Consider the following 15,673-nt stretch of genomic DNA (forward strand, 5'->3'; position numbering starts at 1 on the left):
GTAAAGTAACTAGCCTCCAATCAAAATAAATAAATTAAAAAAAACCAACCAAACAAGGCTCCTTCCCTCCCAGAGAGAGGGAATTCTTGATGTGAGATGCATAAGGCACACCTGTGTGAAATCACTGCCTCTTTCACTGCTTCAGACATACACATGTGTGGTCTATTTCTCCTTGCCTCCCTCTTCCCTGCCCCCTCACACACATACACACACACACACATGTAACACGTAACACACACTGCCCTTTCTGCTTTCCCCTCCCGTCCCCCCACCACCCTGGCCTCCCAGGGCCTGAGAACTCTCTCCCAGCAGATGGGCAGCAGTGGCCCCAGGGCTCTCCCCTGAGCCTGCGTCCTCTGTCAGTTGGGGCCACATTGTTACCCAAGGAAGGACCAGACAGGACTCAGATGCTTTACCTTGTATCACCAAGAGCCCAGCGCCCGCAGTGAGCAGAACCAGGTACAAGATCACTAGGACCATGATGCAGTTCATTCCATTTCTCCTCTTGGGCTTTGGATCTGAAGTAGAACACAGGCAGAAAGCAGCTGCTAGAGAGAGTGGAGAGCAGAGGTCCCTAGCCTGGGCCCAAATCCCCTCTGGGTGAGCAAGGGGGTCTCCATGAAGTTCCATGAGGGGAAAGACACAAAGACCAATGACACCCAAATCCTCCCCTTGATCCTCCTTCCACAAGGCAAGAAGCCACTCGTTTGTGTGGCTGGTTGAAAAACACCTCTGCATATGTTCCTTGCTGAAACAGCACGGTCCTTAAGCCAGATATTACATCAGCCTTGCTCATTGTAGAAGCCCCAGTGTGCCACCTGCTACAGGAGGTGCTCAATAGATATACATCAGATTAACCGATGAACTAACATATTTCAGTTTCAAAATTTTTGGAGGAAACGATTGTTCCCATTTTATAAGCAGTGAGTGAGGTTTGGAACAGTTGAAAAACCTATTAGGTTATCAGACAAGATCTGCACATTTTGTCCAGGCCTTTGCTTTCTTTTTCTTTAGATTTTTAAATTATGAAAGTAAAACATGCATAATATAATTTATCAAACAATATGGAGAGCATTTCAAGGATTAATAATCTCATAATTAATCCCCTGAGGTCCTAGCCTGCTGAGGTAAGCTTCATTAGCTTTCTGGGATGCGGCCTTCCTCCCATTTCCCCTTCCGAACAAACCCGTATCCTCCTAGATGGACTGTTTCTCCTTTTAGTTTAACACTAATGATATCATGTTACAAATACATACTACTATAGCACGTGTGCTTATCATGTTGTGCTTATCACATGTGCTTTAGTAGTATGTAATCAACTAAAGCACATGTTGCTTCTGCAATGAAGAATTTTTCCATGGATTTCCTTCTAGTTTTCTCAGTAGACAGAGATTTAACTGTTCTCTGTATTAGTTGCTTCATATTCCTTAAAGACGCAAGGCTAGTCTCTGTCTATCACAGGGTGTCCTCTCTACCTGCATGCACCCTGGAGTCTAGGCCCACATAGCAGCCTGAGTGAGTTCTCCAACACACATCCTGCCCCAGTCGCTCCCTTGTTTTCAGCCCTTGGGCTCACTGCCCTCAGGGCAAACACCTCCCCTGTGGGTACATGTAGCCTGGTCTCCAGCCAGCTCTCCTGTGGCCATGCCTCCACCCCTGATACTGACCAATGGTGAGCCCAGACCACTGGGGTTACACCCTTCTGACTTCAGATAGAGTATCTCCCCTGAATACCCAAGGAAGGAATATTCCTTCCTTCTTTGTGCATAACTAATTCTTACTCATCCTTTGGGAGCAGAGTAGAGACTTCCCTGCTCCAAGATAGGTCCTCAGGCTCCCCTGGGATGGGTGGGACATTGCTCTTCTTCCCCACATCACTTTGTTTTTATCTGCTGTGACCCTGAGCACCTTGAACTATTTCTATATCTCAGTCTCCTCTATATGGCCTGGAAGTTCCTAAGGCTGCATTCCAGCATCAATATGATATGCTGGAAAAATGGCGACCGGCTAGTTGAATGGATGAGTGAGTAGTCTGGGTGCCAAATACGTGCAGAGTTGAACACTGCCAGTTTAAAAGTGTTGGGAGAGCATCAGAAATGGAACTTAAAACCTCAGGTACCATATAGTCATGATAGTGAGAATGAATAAGTGTGATGGGAAGCCTCACATTTAATAGAAGATGGTGGATGGCAAATACAGTCTCATAGACAGCACAAAATGTGATAAAACTTAACATGTGATGGGAATAGAAAGATAAACTATGTTTCAGAGACACACATATCATAGGTGCTAGAGGTAGGGGTGAGGGCCAGCATGGAAAATACAGGTATTTTCAACTACATGGTAGGAACATGGTGTAAGGCATTTGAAAAAGGATAACAAGAGGAAAAACAGACATGACGGGGAGGTGGGAGTAGTTCAGGTCCAAAATGCAGAATGCTTTTTAATTCAGAGCTATACTGGCATAAAGGCAAAGTATTTTAGAACTGGAAACTTTAAATCTGTAGGTTTTGTCTAACTTGCTCTGTACAAAGCAAAGGATATGATAAATTCTTTACCCCTATGTAGATCATTAACAGAGGCAGAAGATATTAAGAACAGGTGGCAAGAATACATAGAACTATACAAAAAAGATCTTAACGACCCAGATAACCACGAGGGTATGATCACTCACATAGAGCCAAGTCAAGTGGGCCTTAGGAAGCTCGTTACGAACAAAGCTAGTGGAGGTGATGGAATTCCAGTTGAGCTATTTCAAATCCTAAAAGATGATGCTTTAAAGTGCTGTACTCAATATGCCAGAAAATTTGGTGATCACAGGACTGGAAAAAGTCTGTTTTCATTCCAATCCCAAAGAAAGGCAATGACAAAGAGTGTTCAAACTACCACACAATTGCACTCATTTCACATACGAGCAAAGTAATGCTCAAAATTCTCCAAGCTAGGCTTCAACAGTATGTGAACTGAGAACTTCCAGATGTTCAAGCTGGATTTAGAAAGCAGAGGAACCAGAAATCAAATTAGCAACATTTGTTGGATCATCGAAAAAGCAAGAGAGTTCCAGAAAATCATCTACTTCCGCTTCACTGACCATGCTAAAGCCTTTAATTGTGTGGATCACAACAAACTGTGAAAAATTCTTAAAGAGGCGGGAATACAAGAACACTGTATTTGCCTCCTGAGAAATCTGTATACAGGTCAAGAAATAACAGTTAGGACCAGACATGGCACAATGCACTGGTTCCAAATTGGGAAAGGAGTACATCAAGGCTGTATATTGTCACCCTGTTTATTTAAATTATATGCAGAGTACATTGTGCAAAATGCCAGACTGGATGAAGCACAAGCTGGAGTCAAGATTAATGGGAGAAATATCAATAACCTCAGATATGCAGATGACACCATCCTTATGGCAAAAAGTGAAGAAAAATTAAAGAGCCTCTTGATGAAAGTGAAAGAGGAGAATGAAAAAGTTGCCTTAACACTCGACATTCAAAAAAACGAAGATCATGGCATCCAGTCCCATCATTTCATGGCAAATAGATGCAGAAACAATGGAAACAGTGACAAGCTTTATTTTTGGGGGCTCCAAAATCACTGCAGATGGTGACTGCAGCCATGAAATTAAAAGATGGTTGCCCCTTGGAAGCAAAGCTATGACCAACCTAGACAGCATATTAAAAAGCAGAGACATTACTCTGCCAAAAAAGGTCCATCTAGTCAAAGCTATGGTTTTTCCAGTAGTCATGTATGGATGTGAGAGTTGGACTATAAATAAAGCTGAGTGTTGAAGAATTGATGCTTTTGAACTGTGGTGTTGGAGAAGACTCTTGAGAGTCCCTTGGACTGCAAAGAGATCAAATCAGTCAGTCCTAAAGGAAATCAGTCCGAATATTCATCAGAAGGACTGATGCTGAAGCTGAATCTCCAATACTTTGGCTACCTGATGCGAAGAGCTGACTCACTGGAAAAGACCCTGAGATGGGAAAGATTGAAGGCAGGAGGAGAAGGGGACGACAGAGGATGAGATGGTTGGATGGCATCACCGACTCAATGGACATGAGTTTGAGCAAGCTCTGGGAGTGTGGTGTGCTTCAGTCCCTTGGCGTTGCAAAGAGTTAGACACAACTGAGTAACTGAACTGACTGGTGTCGATCATTTCATCTCTTAGTGGTTAGAAGAAACTGTCAAGAATGATAGCCACAAAATGGGCCAGAATCTATTTAATAAACCTAAACAGTTTATGCAAGAAACTTAAACCTAAGATCATTGAGATGACACAAATGTTGGAATTATTCAATAAAATTTTAAAGCAGCCACCACAAAAATGCTTTAATGAGTACTTACAAACAAAACTTTAAAAAAAATCTCACAAGATAGAAGATATATAAAAGACTCAGATGGAAATTATATAATTTCAAAATGCCAAAAATCTTTTTTAAACATCACCACATTGGCTCAATAGTGTAATAAATATGACAAAAGAAAGAATCACTCAACTAAATGAGAACAATAGAAATTGCCCAACATGAAAAGCAGAAAATCAACAACAAAACGACAAATAAACAGAGCCTCAGAGATGTGTGCGTCAATTAAAAAAAGACACACACACACAAAACACATAATACTCATCACTGAAGTCCCAGAAAGAGTGTGAAGCCAAAAAAAAAAAAAAAACCTCAAAGAAATAATGGTAGCTGAAAATTTCTCAAATTTGATGAAAGACCCTACAGATCCAAGAAGTTGAGCAAATCCCAAACATGGTAAATTCAAAGAAATCTATATCAAGATACATAGGCAAAAATCTGAAAAATTTAGAGATAAAGAAAATTAAAAATCAAAAGAAAAAGAAAAAGTCTTGAAAACAGCCAGAGGGAAAGGAGAAATTACTTATAAAGAAATATCTATTTGGAATGTCAGCAGATTTTTCATCTGAAACCACAGAGATCAGCTAGAAGTGGCACAGTACTTTTTGTGTGCTGAAAGAAATTGTCAACCATGAATTCTATTCCTAGTGCATCCTTTAACAATGATCGGAAAATAGAAGTTCTCAGATGAAGGAAAACTAATAGAAATTATTGCTCATGAACTTACCTTTGAAGAATGGCTAAAGGAAATCTTCAAATAGAATGGCAATGATGTAGGAAAAGGTTTGACACCTCCAAAGGGAAGAACAGGAAAAGGGAAAGAAGAACGGGTAAAATACAAGGATATATGTTAGATTATCCTTTTCCTCACAGCTTTTAAAGATCACAATTGACGGTTGAAATAAATATATGATACCGTCTAATGTGGCTCTCAGTGTATGCAGAGGAAATACCTCAGACAATTCATTTTAAAAAGTGAAGACAATAAAAAGACATAAATGTAAATAAGATTTTTACACTTGACTCACAAAGTGATAAAATGTTGATACCACTGACTGTGCTAAGTTATGTATGTATATTGTAATGCACAGAGAAACCACTAAATAAACTATTCAAAGAGATGTACCACAAACAAACTATAAATAAATAAAAATGGAACTCTAAAAAGTGCTCAACCTATAGGAAGATAAGAAAAGAGAAACAGATGAATGGGAAATAGAAGAAACAAAGAGAAAACACAAACTAGGATGGCAGCTTTAAACCTAACGTACCTGTAATTACTTTCATAAATAATCTAACTTTACCAAGTACAGGGCAGAAATTGGCAAAGTGCATGAAAAGCTATGACCCTTTATAAGATGTCTATAAGAAACCAAACAGTAGAACTTCTATTCACATGAAACAGAATCGATATAGTTGAAAAGAGAAATGGACAAATCCTAGTTATAATTGTGGATATTAACACCCCATTCTCAGCAATTGATAGGAAATCAGCAAAAGTATAGAACAACTGAACACCAACAGGATCTAACATTTATAAAATGCTCCATGCAGCAACAGCAGAGTATGCATTCTCTCCATGCATACATGGAATATTTACTAAGACCATATCTTGAGTCATAAAACAAACCTCAACAAACTGTAAAAGAAATTAAAATTTACAGATATTCTCTGACAATAATGGAATCAAAATAGAAGATAATAATAGAAAAATCTTCAAACAATTGGAATCTTTTTTTAATTTCTAAATAATGCATGGATCATAGGAAAAATCTCAAAGATAAAAAATCTTAAAAAGAATTGAATGAAAGTGGAAATAAAAGATATCAAATTATGGAATGATTCTAAAGCAGCACTGGAAAGGAAATTCACAGCACTAAAAGTTTAAAATACAAATGAGGAAAGTTCTCAAATCAATAAACTAAGTCCTTACCTCAAGAAGACATAAAAGAAAAATAAATCATAAACAATCAGAAAAAAAAAAAGAAATAATAAAGACCAGAGCAGAAATCAACGAGATTTAAAATAAGAATACAAGGGAGAAAGTGAAAAACTGAAAATCTGGTTGCTTGAATAAAATCAATAAAAATTGATAAAGCGCTATCAAGACTGACAAAGATAAAAAGAAAGAAGACACAAATCACCAATATCAAGAGTAAAACAGGATATATCACCACAGATGCTGCAGCCATTAAGAAGAAAACAAGAAAATACTACTAACTTTATGCTAACAACTTAGAAGGAATGAACCAATTCTTGAAAAATCACAAACTACCAAAACTCAACCAAGGTGAAAGAAATAATATAAATATCTATGCCTATTAAACAAGTTAATTTGTAATTTAAAATCTCTTATAAAAAGAAATATCCAGGTCCAATATCCTAACAAACCTTTAAGAAAAGAATTAACACTAAGTTCAGACAATCTCTTACGGTTTACAGAAGAGTAAAGAGCACTACTTCTTAACTCGTTTTGTAAGTATTATCGTAATATGAAAATCAAAGACAGTACAAAAAGAAAACTAAAGATCAATATGTCTCATGAATGTTGACACAAAAATCCTCAACAAAATAGCAGTAAACCATATCCAATAAAGCATTAAAAAGATTTATATACTAAATGGGATTTCCAGGTATGCATGACTGGTTTTCAATGTTAGAAAATCAATGTAGTCTACATATCAATAGACTAAAGAAGAAAAATCATGTAACTGTATAGTTAGTTAATGCAGAAAAAAGTACTTAACAAAATCCAATTCATGATAAACTGTCATAATTATCACTCTCATAATAAATAACACATTTATAATATAACTCTCAGAAAATTAGAAGAGAACATTCTCAAATTTTCTTTTTTAAAAAAGAGTATCAACAGCTATCTAAAGCTTACATCACTCTTTTTTCTTTTTTTGATGTAGACCATTTTTTAAAAGTCTTCATTGAATTTGTTACAATATTACTTCTGTTTTATGTTTTGGTTTTTTACTGGAGAAGCATGTAGGATCTCCATTCCCCAACTAGGGATTGAACCCACAACCCCTGCATTGCAAGGCTAAGTCTATACACTGGACTGCCAGGGGAGGCCCCCTGCTTATATCACTATTAATGGTTAGACAGAAAACTTTCCTCCTTAGACTGGGAACAAGGCAAGGATATGTGTTCTCACTCCCTTTTTCTATATACAACTGACAAACAAGTGGAAATCAAAATTTAAAACACACATTTATAATTGGTCTAAAGAAAATGAAATACTTTGATATAAATTTTACAAAATGTACACAAGATCAGTATGCCCGAAAGTTACAAAATTTTCATTTAAAAAAAAGCAACAAAGACCCAAAGAAATGTGGGAACATACCAAGTTCCTGGATTGTAAAACAACATAAAGATGTAAAGATGTCAGTTTTTGAACTATCTAGATGGACAGGGAGGCCTGGCGTGCTGCAACTCATGGGGTTTCAAAGAGTTGGACACGACTGAGTGACTGAACTGAACTGAGAGGTATAATATAATTCTTACAAAATCCAGCAAGGTTTTTGACGGTATAAATTTACCCCAAAATTTACATGGAAAGGCACAAGCCCCAGAATAGTTAAAATCATCTTGAAAAAGAAGAATAAAATGTGAGAAATAACATTATGTTTAGAGTTACAATAAATCTACAGTATCAAGACAGTGTGGTATTGGTGCAGGGATAGACATGTAGATTAATGGACAGAATGAAGAACACAGAAATAGACTCATACAAGTAAGTAAGTGTAAGTGTTAGTTGCTCAGTCGTGTACCACTCTTTGCGACCCCATCGACTGCAGCCCACCAGGCTCCTCTGTCCATAAGATTTTCCAGGCAAGGATAATGGTGGGTTGCCATTTCCTTCAAGTGTGCCCAACTGATTTTTGACAAAGGTGCAAAAGTAATTTACCTGAGGAAGGATAGTACTGATTGCTTCAATACCAGCAGATGGTATTGAAGCAGTTGGACATCCATAGGCAAAATAAACAAACCTTGACCTAAACTTCACATCAGCTCAAAATGAACCATGATATTACATTATAAAACTATCAAAGCTTTGGAATTACACATAGGAGAAATCTTTAGGACCCAGTGATAGGTAAAAAGTTCTCAGACTTGACACCAAAAGCACAATCCATAAAAGGAAATGTCAATAAACTGGACCCCAATAGAATTAAATACTTAGTTTAAAGTATTTAATTAAAGACTTTGTTAAGTGGATGAAATGACAAATTACAGACTGAGAAAGAATATTTGCAAACTGCATATCCAGCAAAGGATGTATATTTTGAGTATATAAAGAATTCTCAAAAAGTTTAGCTTTAGTTTAGCTTAGTAAAAAATAAAAATCCTATTAAAATATTGGCAAAAGACACAAAGAGACATTTCACTGAGGAGGGTATATAAGTGACAAACGAACACATAAAAGGATATTCAACATCATTCAGTTCAGTTCAGTTCAGTTGCTCAGTCATGTCCAACTCTTTGTGACCCCATGAATTGCAGCATGTCAAGCCTCCTTGTCCATTACTCAAACTCATGTACATTGAGCCAGTGATGCCATCCAGCCATCTCATCCTCCGTCGTCCCCTTCTCCTCTTGCCCCCAATCCCTCCCAGCATCAGGGTCTTTTCCAATGAGTCAACTCTTCGCATGAGGTGGCCAAAGTATTGGAGTTTCAGCCTCAGCATCAGTCCTTCCAATGAACACCCAGGGCTGGTCTCCTTTAGGATGGACTGGTTGGATCTCCTTGCAGTCCAAGGGACTCTCAAGGGTCTTCTCCAACACCACAGTTCAAAAGCATCAATTCTTCGGTGCTCAGATTTCTTCACAGTCCAATTCTCACATTCATACATGACCACTGGAAAAACCATAGCCTTGACTAGACCGACCTTTGTTGGCAAAGTAATGTCTCTGCTTTTGAATATGCTATCTAGGTTGGTCATAACTTTCCTTCCAAGGAGTAAGCGTCTTTTAATTTCATGGCTGCAATCACCATCTGTAGTGATTTTGGAGCCCAGAAAAATAAAGTCTGACACTGATTCCACTGCTTCGCCATCTATTTCCCATGAAGTGATGGGACCAGATACCTTGATCTTCGTTTTCTGAATGTTGAGCTTTAAGCCAACTATTTCACTCAACATCATTAGCTACTAGGAAAATACAAATTAAAATTACAGTAAAGTATTACTATCACATGCTTATCAAAATGGCTGAAGTAAAAATAGTGATAACACCAATTGCTGGCAAGGATGCAGAGACAGTGAATCAGTTGTACACTGCTGATGGGAATGTAAAATGGAACATCCACACTTGAAAAACAGATCGACTGCTTTTTATAATACTAAACATACCTAGAATCCAGCAATTAATTGCACTTTTTGGCATTTTTCCCAGAGAAATGAAAATCTGTGCTTGCACAAAAACTTTTCCATAAATAAGCATAGCAGCTTTATTTGTAATGGCCCAAAACTGGAAACAACCCAAAAGTCTTTCAGTGGATGAATGGTTAAACCAATTGTGGTCCAGTCATATCACAAAATAATACTCAGTAAAACTCAGTAATAATAGAACCAACTATTGATACATACAACAACTTGGATGGATCTCAAAGGGAAAAAAAGCCAATCTTTAAAAAGTTACATACTTGTAGTTCATGTAACTTTCTTTAAATAGAAAAACTATAAAGAGGAGGAGCTGATTAGTGGTTGCTGGGGATAGTGATTGTTGGACAGGAGAGAGGGCATGTGTGTCTCTAAAATATACCATGAAGGAGATTCTGTGGTGATGAAATTGTTCTATATCTTGATTTTGGTAGTGGTTACGCAGGTATACACATCTGATAAAATTGTAGAGAACTACATTCACACACACAAATGAGTGCATGTAAAACTAAAGAAACCTACATACGCTCTGTGGATTGTATGAATATCAGTTCCCTGGTTGTCATATTGTACTGGAGTTATGTAAGATGTTATCACTGAAGAAAATGGGTGAAGGTCACAAAGACTTCCCCGTACATTATTTGCAACTTTCTGTGAAATTACAAATATTTCACAATAAAAAGTGGAAAAACACCTCTGGGTAGTCAGATTTTTAAAAAATGTTGAGAAATAAGGACATGACAAAACACAAAAGTCAGAGCAACAATGTGAAATGAAAGTAGTCCTTTCAGCAAGGCTGACCCTGCATAGACTCCAAAGTTAAAGTCTGTTCAGTTCAGTTCAGTTCAGTCGCTCAGTCGTGTCCGACTCTTTGCGATCCCGTGAATGACAGCACGCCAGGCCTCCCTGTCCATCACCAACTCCTGGAGTTCACTCAAACTCATGTCCATTGAGCCGGTGATGCCATCCAGCCATCTCATCCTCTGTCGTCCCCTTCTCCTCCTGCCCCCGATCCCTCCCAGCATCAGGGTCTTTTTCAATGAGTCAACTCTTCGCATGAGGTGGCCAAAGTATTGGAGTTTCAGCCTCAGCATCAGTCCTTCCAATGAACACCCAGGGCTGGTCTCCTTTAGGATGGACTGGTTGGATCTCCTTGCAGTCCAAGGGACTCTCAAGGGTCTTCTTCAACACCACAGTTCAAAAGCATCAATTCTTTGGAGCTCAGCTTTCTTCACAGTCCAACTCTCACATCCATACATGACCACTGGAAAAACCATAGCCTTGACTAGACGGACCTTTGTTGGCAAAGTAATATCTCTGCTTTTCAATATACTATTTAGGTTGGTCATAACTTTCCTTCCAAGGAGTAAGCGTCTTTTAGTTTCATGTTAGCAGAATATTTAAAATTAACTTCAGAGCAGGAAGAAGGGACAGCTAGGTCCAGTGCTGGGGCCAATGCTCTATTTAATTAAAACAAACAATGCGCCCCCCCCCCCATAACTTCTCTATTTGTATTTTTTCTGGTCTTCTCTGTCAAGAAGGATGTTCTTCAGATGGAAATTTGTGGGAATAAATATCATGATGAAAGATACAAGACGTAAAATAATTGAGGGCTTTGCATGAGAGGGCTAGATTACATTCCACAGAAACCAGCAAGAGCATGCTGATCTGGTAACAGAAATTCAGATATCAGACCCATCGTGTAAGGAGAATGACAGCAAGATGTGAGCCAGAGAAATGCTCATATTTTCAAGAAAGTGAAAGAAGTACATTCCAGAAAGATATGGACCACAGAGGCTAGTGTGTATTCTGTAATTTGGGCTCAAATGCTCCATTGTTGAAGGGAAGAGGAACTGATATTTGTTCATAAAGGAAGACCTGGAGTTTCATTGTCTTAAGGGCAGCCAGAGTCTGCAGTCTGCGGAGCCTCTTCAGATAACTTAAGCAATCTTCAGTTGACAGAGAGATAAGTAGACAGATAGATGATGGATAGATAGATAGATGGACAGACAGATAAATGAGGATAGACAGATAGATGAGGCTGGAGGCATTTAGTGCCGAAGCAAATAGTTTTTTTTTAGTCTCAGTAAGCCCTGAGGGGGTACCGGTGTTACATAATCTCACAGTGAACATTATCCATAATGGTATTCATCTAGAAATTTCCATGCATTCCATGTTCTTTGTATGAGGAGATAGGAACTTGTGGATGCATTTAGGAAAATGTTCTCTCCAAACAGGGGTGATTGTGGTTAGATTTTTACATCATGGTATCTATAACCCCAGTCAGAAATCTAGGATTCACCTTTGACTTATGCATCATCCTCACTTGCCGTGACTCCCCTACTCTAGTCTTACTGATCTGACGTCTGTTTTTCCAGAGCATCCTCTCTTTTCCTTCCACACACCCACTGTCTCTCATCATCTCTGGCTGCCAAGCTCCTCTCTGTCCCCAGGGTTGCTCTTTCCAACTCGTCCCCCATCTGTGAGGATAAGTAACTGAAGTGCAAATCCCTGCCTCTCAGCCAACTTCAGTCTCTACAAAGCTCCCCACTGCCCTTGCCACCTACAAATTGGCATCTGCCATCTACCTCTACAAGGATTAAATAATGAGCCTCTGAAGCTGTTTTCAACACCCTCTGAAAGGAGTTCAGTGTGGAGGTCAAGAATGAGGCATTCTTGTACTCTGGGAAAAATGGTAGAATAGGTCTTCAGATAGATATTTATAGGATTAGATTTTATGAGCCCAATTCTTTCCTCACATCCGAAAAAGCACTAAAATCGTTAACAGTGACATCTGTTCTTTGTGATTGGGAGCAAGCCTCTGCCAAAATATGTACTTGACTGCAAGTACCCCCTTCACTAAAATCATATAAAGCTCTGACCTTCCCCTTTGCCTCTTTGGAGCATTTTCTCAGAGCTATTTGAAATGCTGTCTCCGGGGCTATTGACCTTATTTTGTCCCAAACAGCATTGAAATATATACATTTGTTGTTGTTGTGTTAGTAGCTCAGTTGTGTCTAACTCTTTGTGACCTTATAGACTATATAGCCCACTAGAATCCTTTGTCCATGGAATTCTCCAGGCAAGAATACTGGAGTGGGTAACCTTTCCCTTCTCCAGGGGATCTTCCTGACCCAGGGACTGAACCCTAGTCTCCCACATTGCAGACAGATTATTTATTATTTGAGCCACCAGGGAAGCCCCAAATATACATTACCATGCGTAAAATAGATAGCTAGTGGAAAGTTGCTGTATAACACGGGAAACTCAACCTAGTGCTCTGTGACAACCTAGAGGGTTGGGATGAGGGTGGGAGAGAGGCTCTAAAGGGAGGGGATATACTTATGAACTAAGATGGCTCAGCAGGAAAGAACCCACCTGCAATGAAGGAGATGTGACGGGAGTTGTGGATTCAATTCCTGGTTGGGAAAATCCCTGGAGAAGGAACTGTCAACCCACTCCAGTATTCTTACATGGAAAATCCCACGGATACTCATGGGGTTGCAAAAGAGTGGAACACAGCATAATGACTAAACAACAACAATGGCTGATTCACATTGTTGTACAGCAGAGACCAATACATTATAAAGCAATTATCCCCCAATTGAAAAAAAATTAACTCACCACTCTCACATTGTGCATTTTTTTTTCAGTAGATGCTTTCAGGACAAGGTCAGGTTTAATTGGTCCTAATCTCAGTCCCCACTGAGTTTCTCCACCCAATTTTGAACCAAACAATACGGAGCTGTTTGTTTTTTTCTGAATATTCCTTGTGAAAGTATCACAAGCATGTGGTACCCTACCCCTGTCCCAGCTTCCATTTACTTTCTCTAATGGATCCTCTTTATCCATTAAACTTTAGAAGAGATCTCAGCTCTGCCCTCCAGGGCCCCGCACCAGATTAGATCTGTCCATAAAGTCCTGTGCAAATCTCAGTGACAGTTGGTGACAAATTGTATAGCAATGAGTTATGGATAGGCTCACTCTGCCATCCTCCATCCATGTAGTCATGTACTATATCCTCCATCCTACATGAGGCCAGAGACTGGGTTGATTCTTGTCTATCATTTTGGAGCTGAGTACAGAGCTCAGCAGATAGTAGGTACTGAGTCTGTTTGATCACTTGACTTTGCTTGAACATTTTCAGTATCTTAAAAAGTTACATGTCTATAACGCTGCCTTCTCCAAAGTTCTGAATAGCCAATGATTATTAAAATCGTTTGTAATTCAGCCTTTATTGTTACCCCACTTGAGCACCTAAAGGCAGAGCACCAGACCCTTCATCTTTGCCACCCTATCTTTCCAGCCACTGACTTGCACAACAGTCCCTGGACAAGAGGGACAGTTAAGCCAGGGGACAGAACTGCAGTTGTTCCTACACATACAACTTCCAGAAAAGATGGAGAGTGGGAATGACTAATTGACTTGGAAGACAATTCCAAGAGGATATTCTGAAATAGGAAATCAGAGATCCCCTGTGGGAAGCACTCATTGGTGACTTTCAATGTTATGAGTTCTAGGAGATTTTTAAAAATATATCACCTGTGTAACATTGAGGGAGAAAATAAAACAACAGAGTTGACTGAATTGTAAACTCTGCGTTTAAGACAGACTAGTTATGCCACTATAACGTACTCTTTGTTGTTTAGTTGCTAAATCGTGTCTGACTCTTTTGTGACCCCATGTAGCCCACTAGGGCTGTAGCTCTAGGCTACATCATTTTGCGACTGTAGCCCACTAGGCTCCTCTGTCCATGGAATTTCCCAGGCAAGAATACTGAAGTGGGTTTCCATTTCCTTCTCCAGGGTATCTTCCTGACCCAGGGATCAAACCCGAGTCGCCTGCATTACAGGCGGATTCTTTACCACTGAGCCACTGAGGAAGCCCACAAGTAGAGAATGTGTTCCCTGAGCAACACATGAGTATTCACAGAAGCTATCTTAAAGAATTTTAACAGAATTGTATTAAATAAATATGACACTTAGCCTCAGTTTTGTAAAACTTTTTCATCCCTCTTGTTTTGCATTTTCCTTTTATTACAAACATCACAGACATAATCTGTGTGTCAATGAGACATTAGTAAAAAGGAGGGACATATAAAAAGCATTAGTATTAATGAAAGGGAAAAATATTTAAATACAATTTAAACGAGCTGTGAAACTAAAAAAAAGAAAACCCAACTGTATGCTAAAGACACTATTACTAGCGTTATACAAATTTCCAGTGGAAGCATTCCAGAAATGCATCATTGAATCTCTAAGGTGCAAATCTAGACTTTCAATGGACTTGTCTATTCCTATGTTGCCAAGAGAAAGACATCACAGGCAATGTCATTATTGGGGAGTAGTACTTTACCATTAACTTCGAATGTCTCCATCCTAGACAACATGGTTTGGTCGAGAGCCGTTCCGTCTTCAGTGCTAGCCAAGAGCTGTTTCTCCTTGAGAATTTCCTCATTTTCCATTGCTAAGGTTTATAGATGGCCAAAGTTCTGGAGCCAGCAGAAATGCTCTCCCCAAGAGGAACCACTTGGGGAGAGATTGTTCCCTTTTGACTACTGCTTCTACTTGTAGAGCACACAGGACTTCCTTTGACTCTGATTTCTGAATTTGCAAAATGTTTCCTGACATGGTCAGGATTAGGCATTTCTCAAAAATGGGCTATTCACACACGGAGTTCCTGCTTAGTGCAACTGCTTGTTAACGGGTATGGGGAGTTGGGGCACAAATCACAGGTCCCTGAAATCACTTGTTCTCAGTCCCTCAAAAGCAAAACCAATGACCCCCATCTCCTCTGCCTGTCCAGACCCTGCCTTCATCCCAGACCCAGCTTATTGTCATGGGACCTCTCCAACCCACAGTGAAACCTGACTCCTCTGACCTATTTCAATCCTTTGAGCTCATCCTTGCT

The 15,673-nt window shown here is 39.3% G+C and overlaps 1 protein-coding gene across 1 annotated transcript in view; it reads right to left on the reverse strand.

Annotated features, from left to right (window-relative positions):
- Positions 1-15,353, reverse strand: part of MARCO (macrophage receptor with collagenous structure) — a 33,427-nt gene extending 18,074 nt beyond the window's left edge. The window contains exons 1-2 of the mRNA XM_086367165.1: positions 15,119-15,353; positions 417-518 (exon numbers count right to left, since the gene is read on the reverse strand). Of these exons, the coding sequence (XP_086223291.1) occupies positions 417-518; positions 15,119-15,227 (211 nt within the window). The 5' untranslated portion in view covers positions 15,228-15,353. The remainder of the gene's footprint in view (positions 1-416; positions 519-15,118) is intronic.
- Positions 15,354-15,673: the final 320 nt, after the last annotated feature.

The sequence above is a fragment of the Bos grunniens genome, chromosome 2 (assembly GCF_055505025.1).
Source record: "Bos grunniens cultivar Pamir isolate PY7600 chromosome 2, Bosgru_T2T1.0, whole genome shotgun sequence".
Lineage (NCBI taxonomy): Eukaryota > Metazoa > Chordata > Mammalia > Artiodactyla > Bovidae > Bos > Bos grunniens.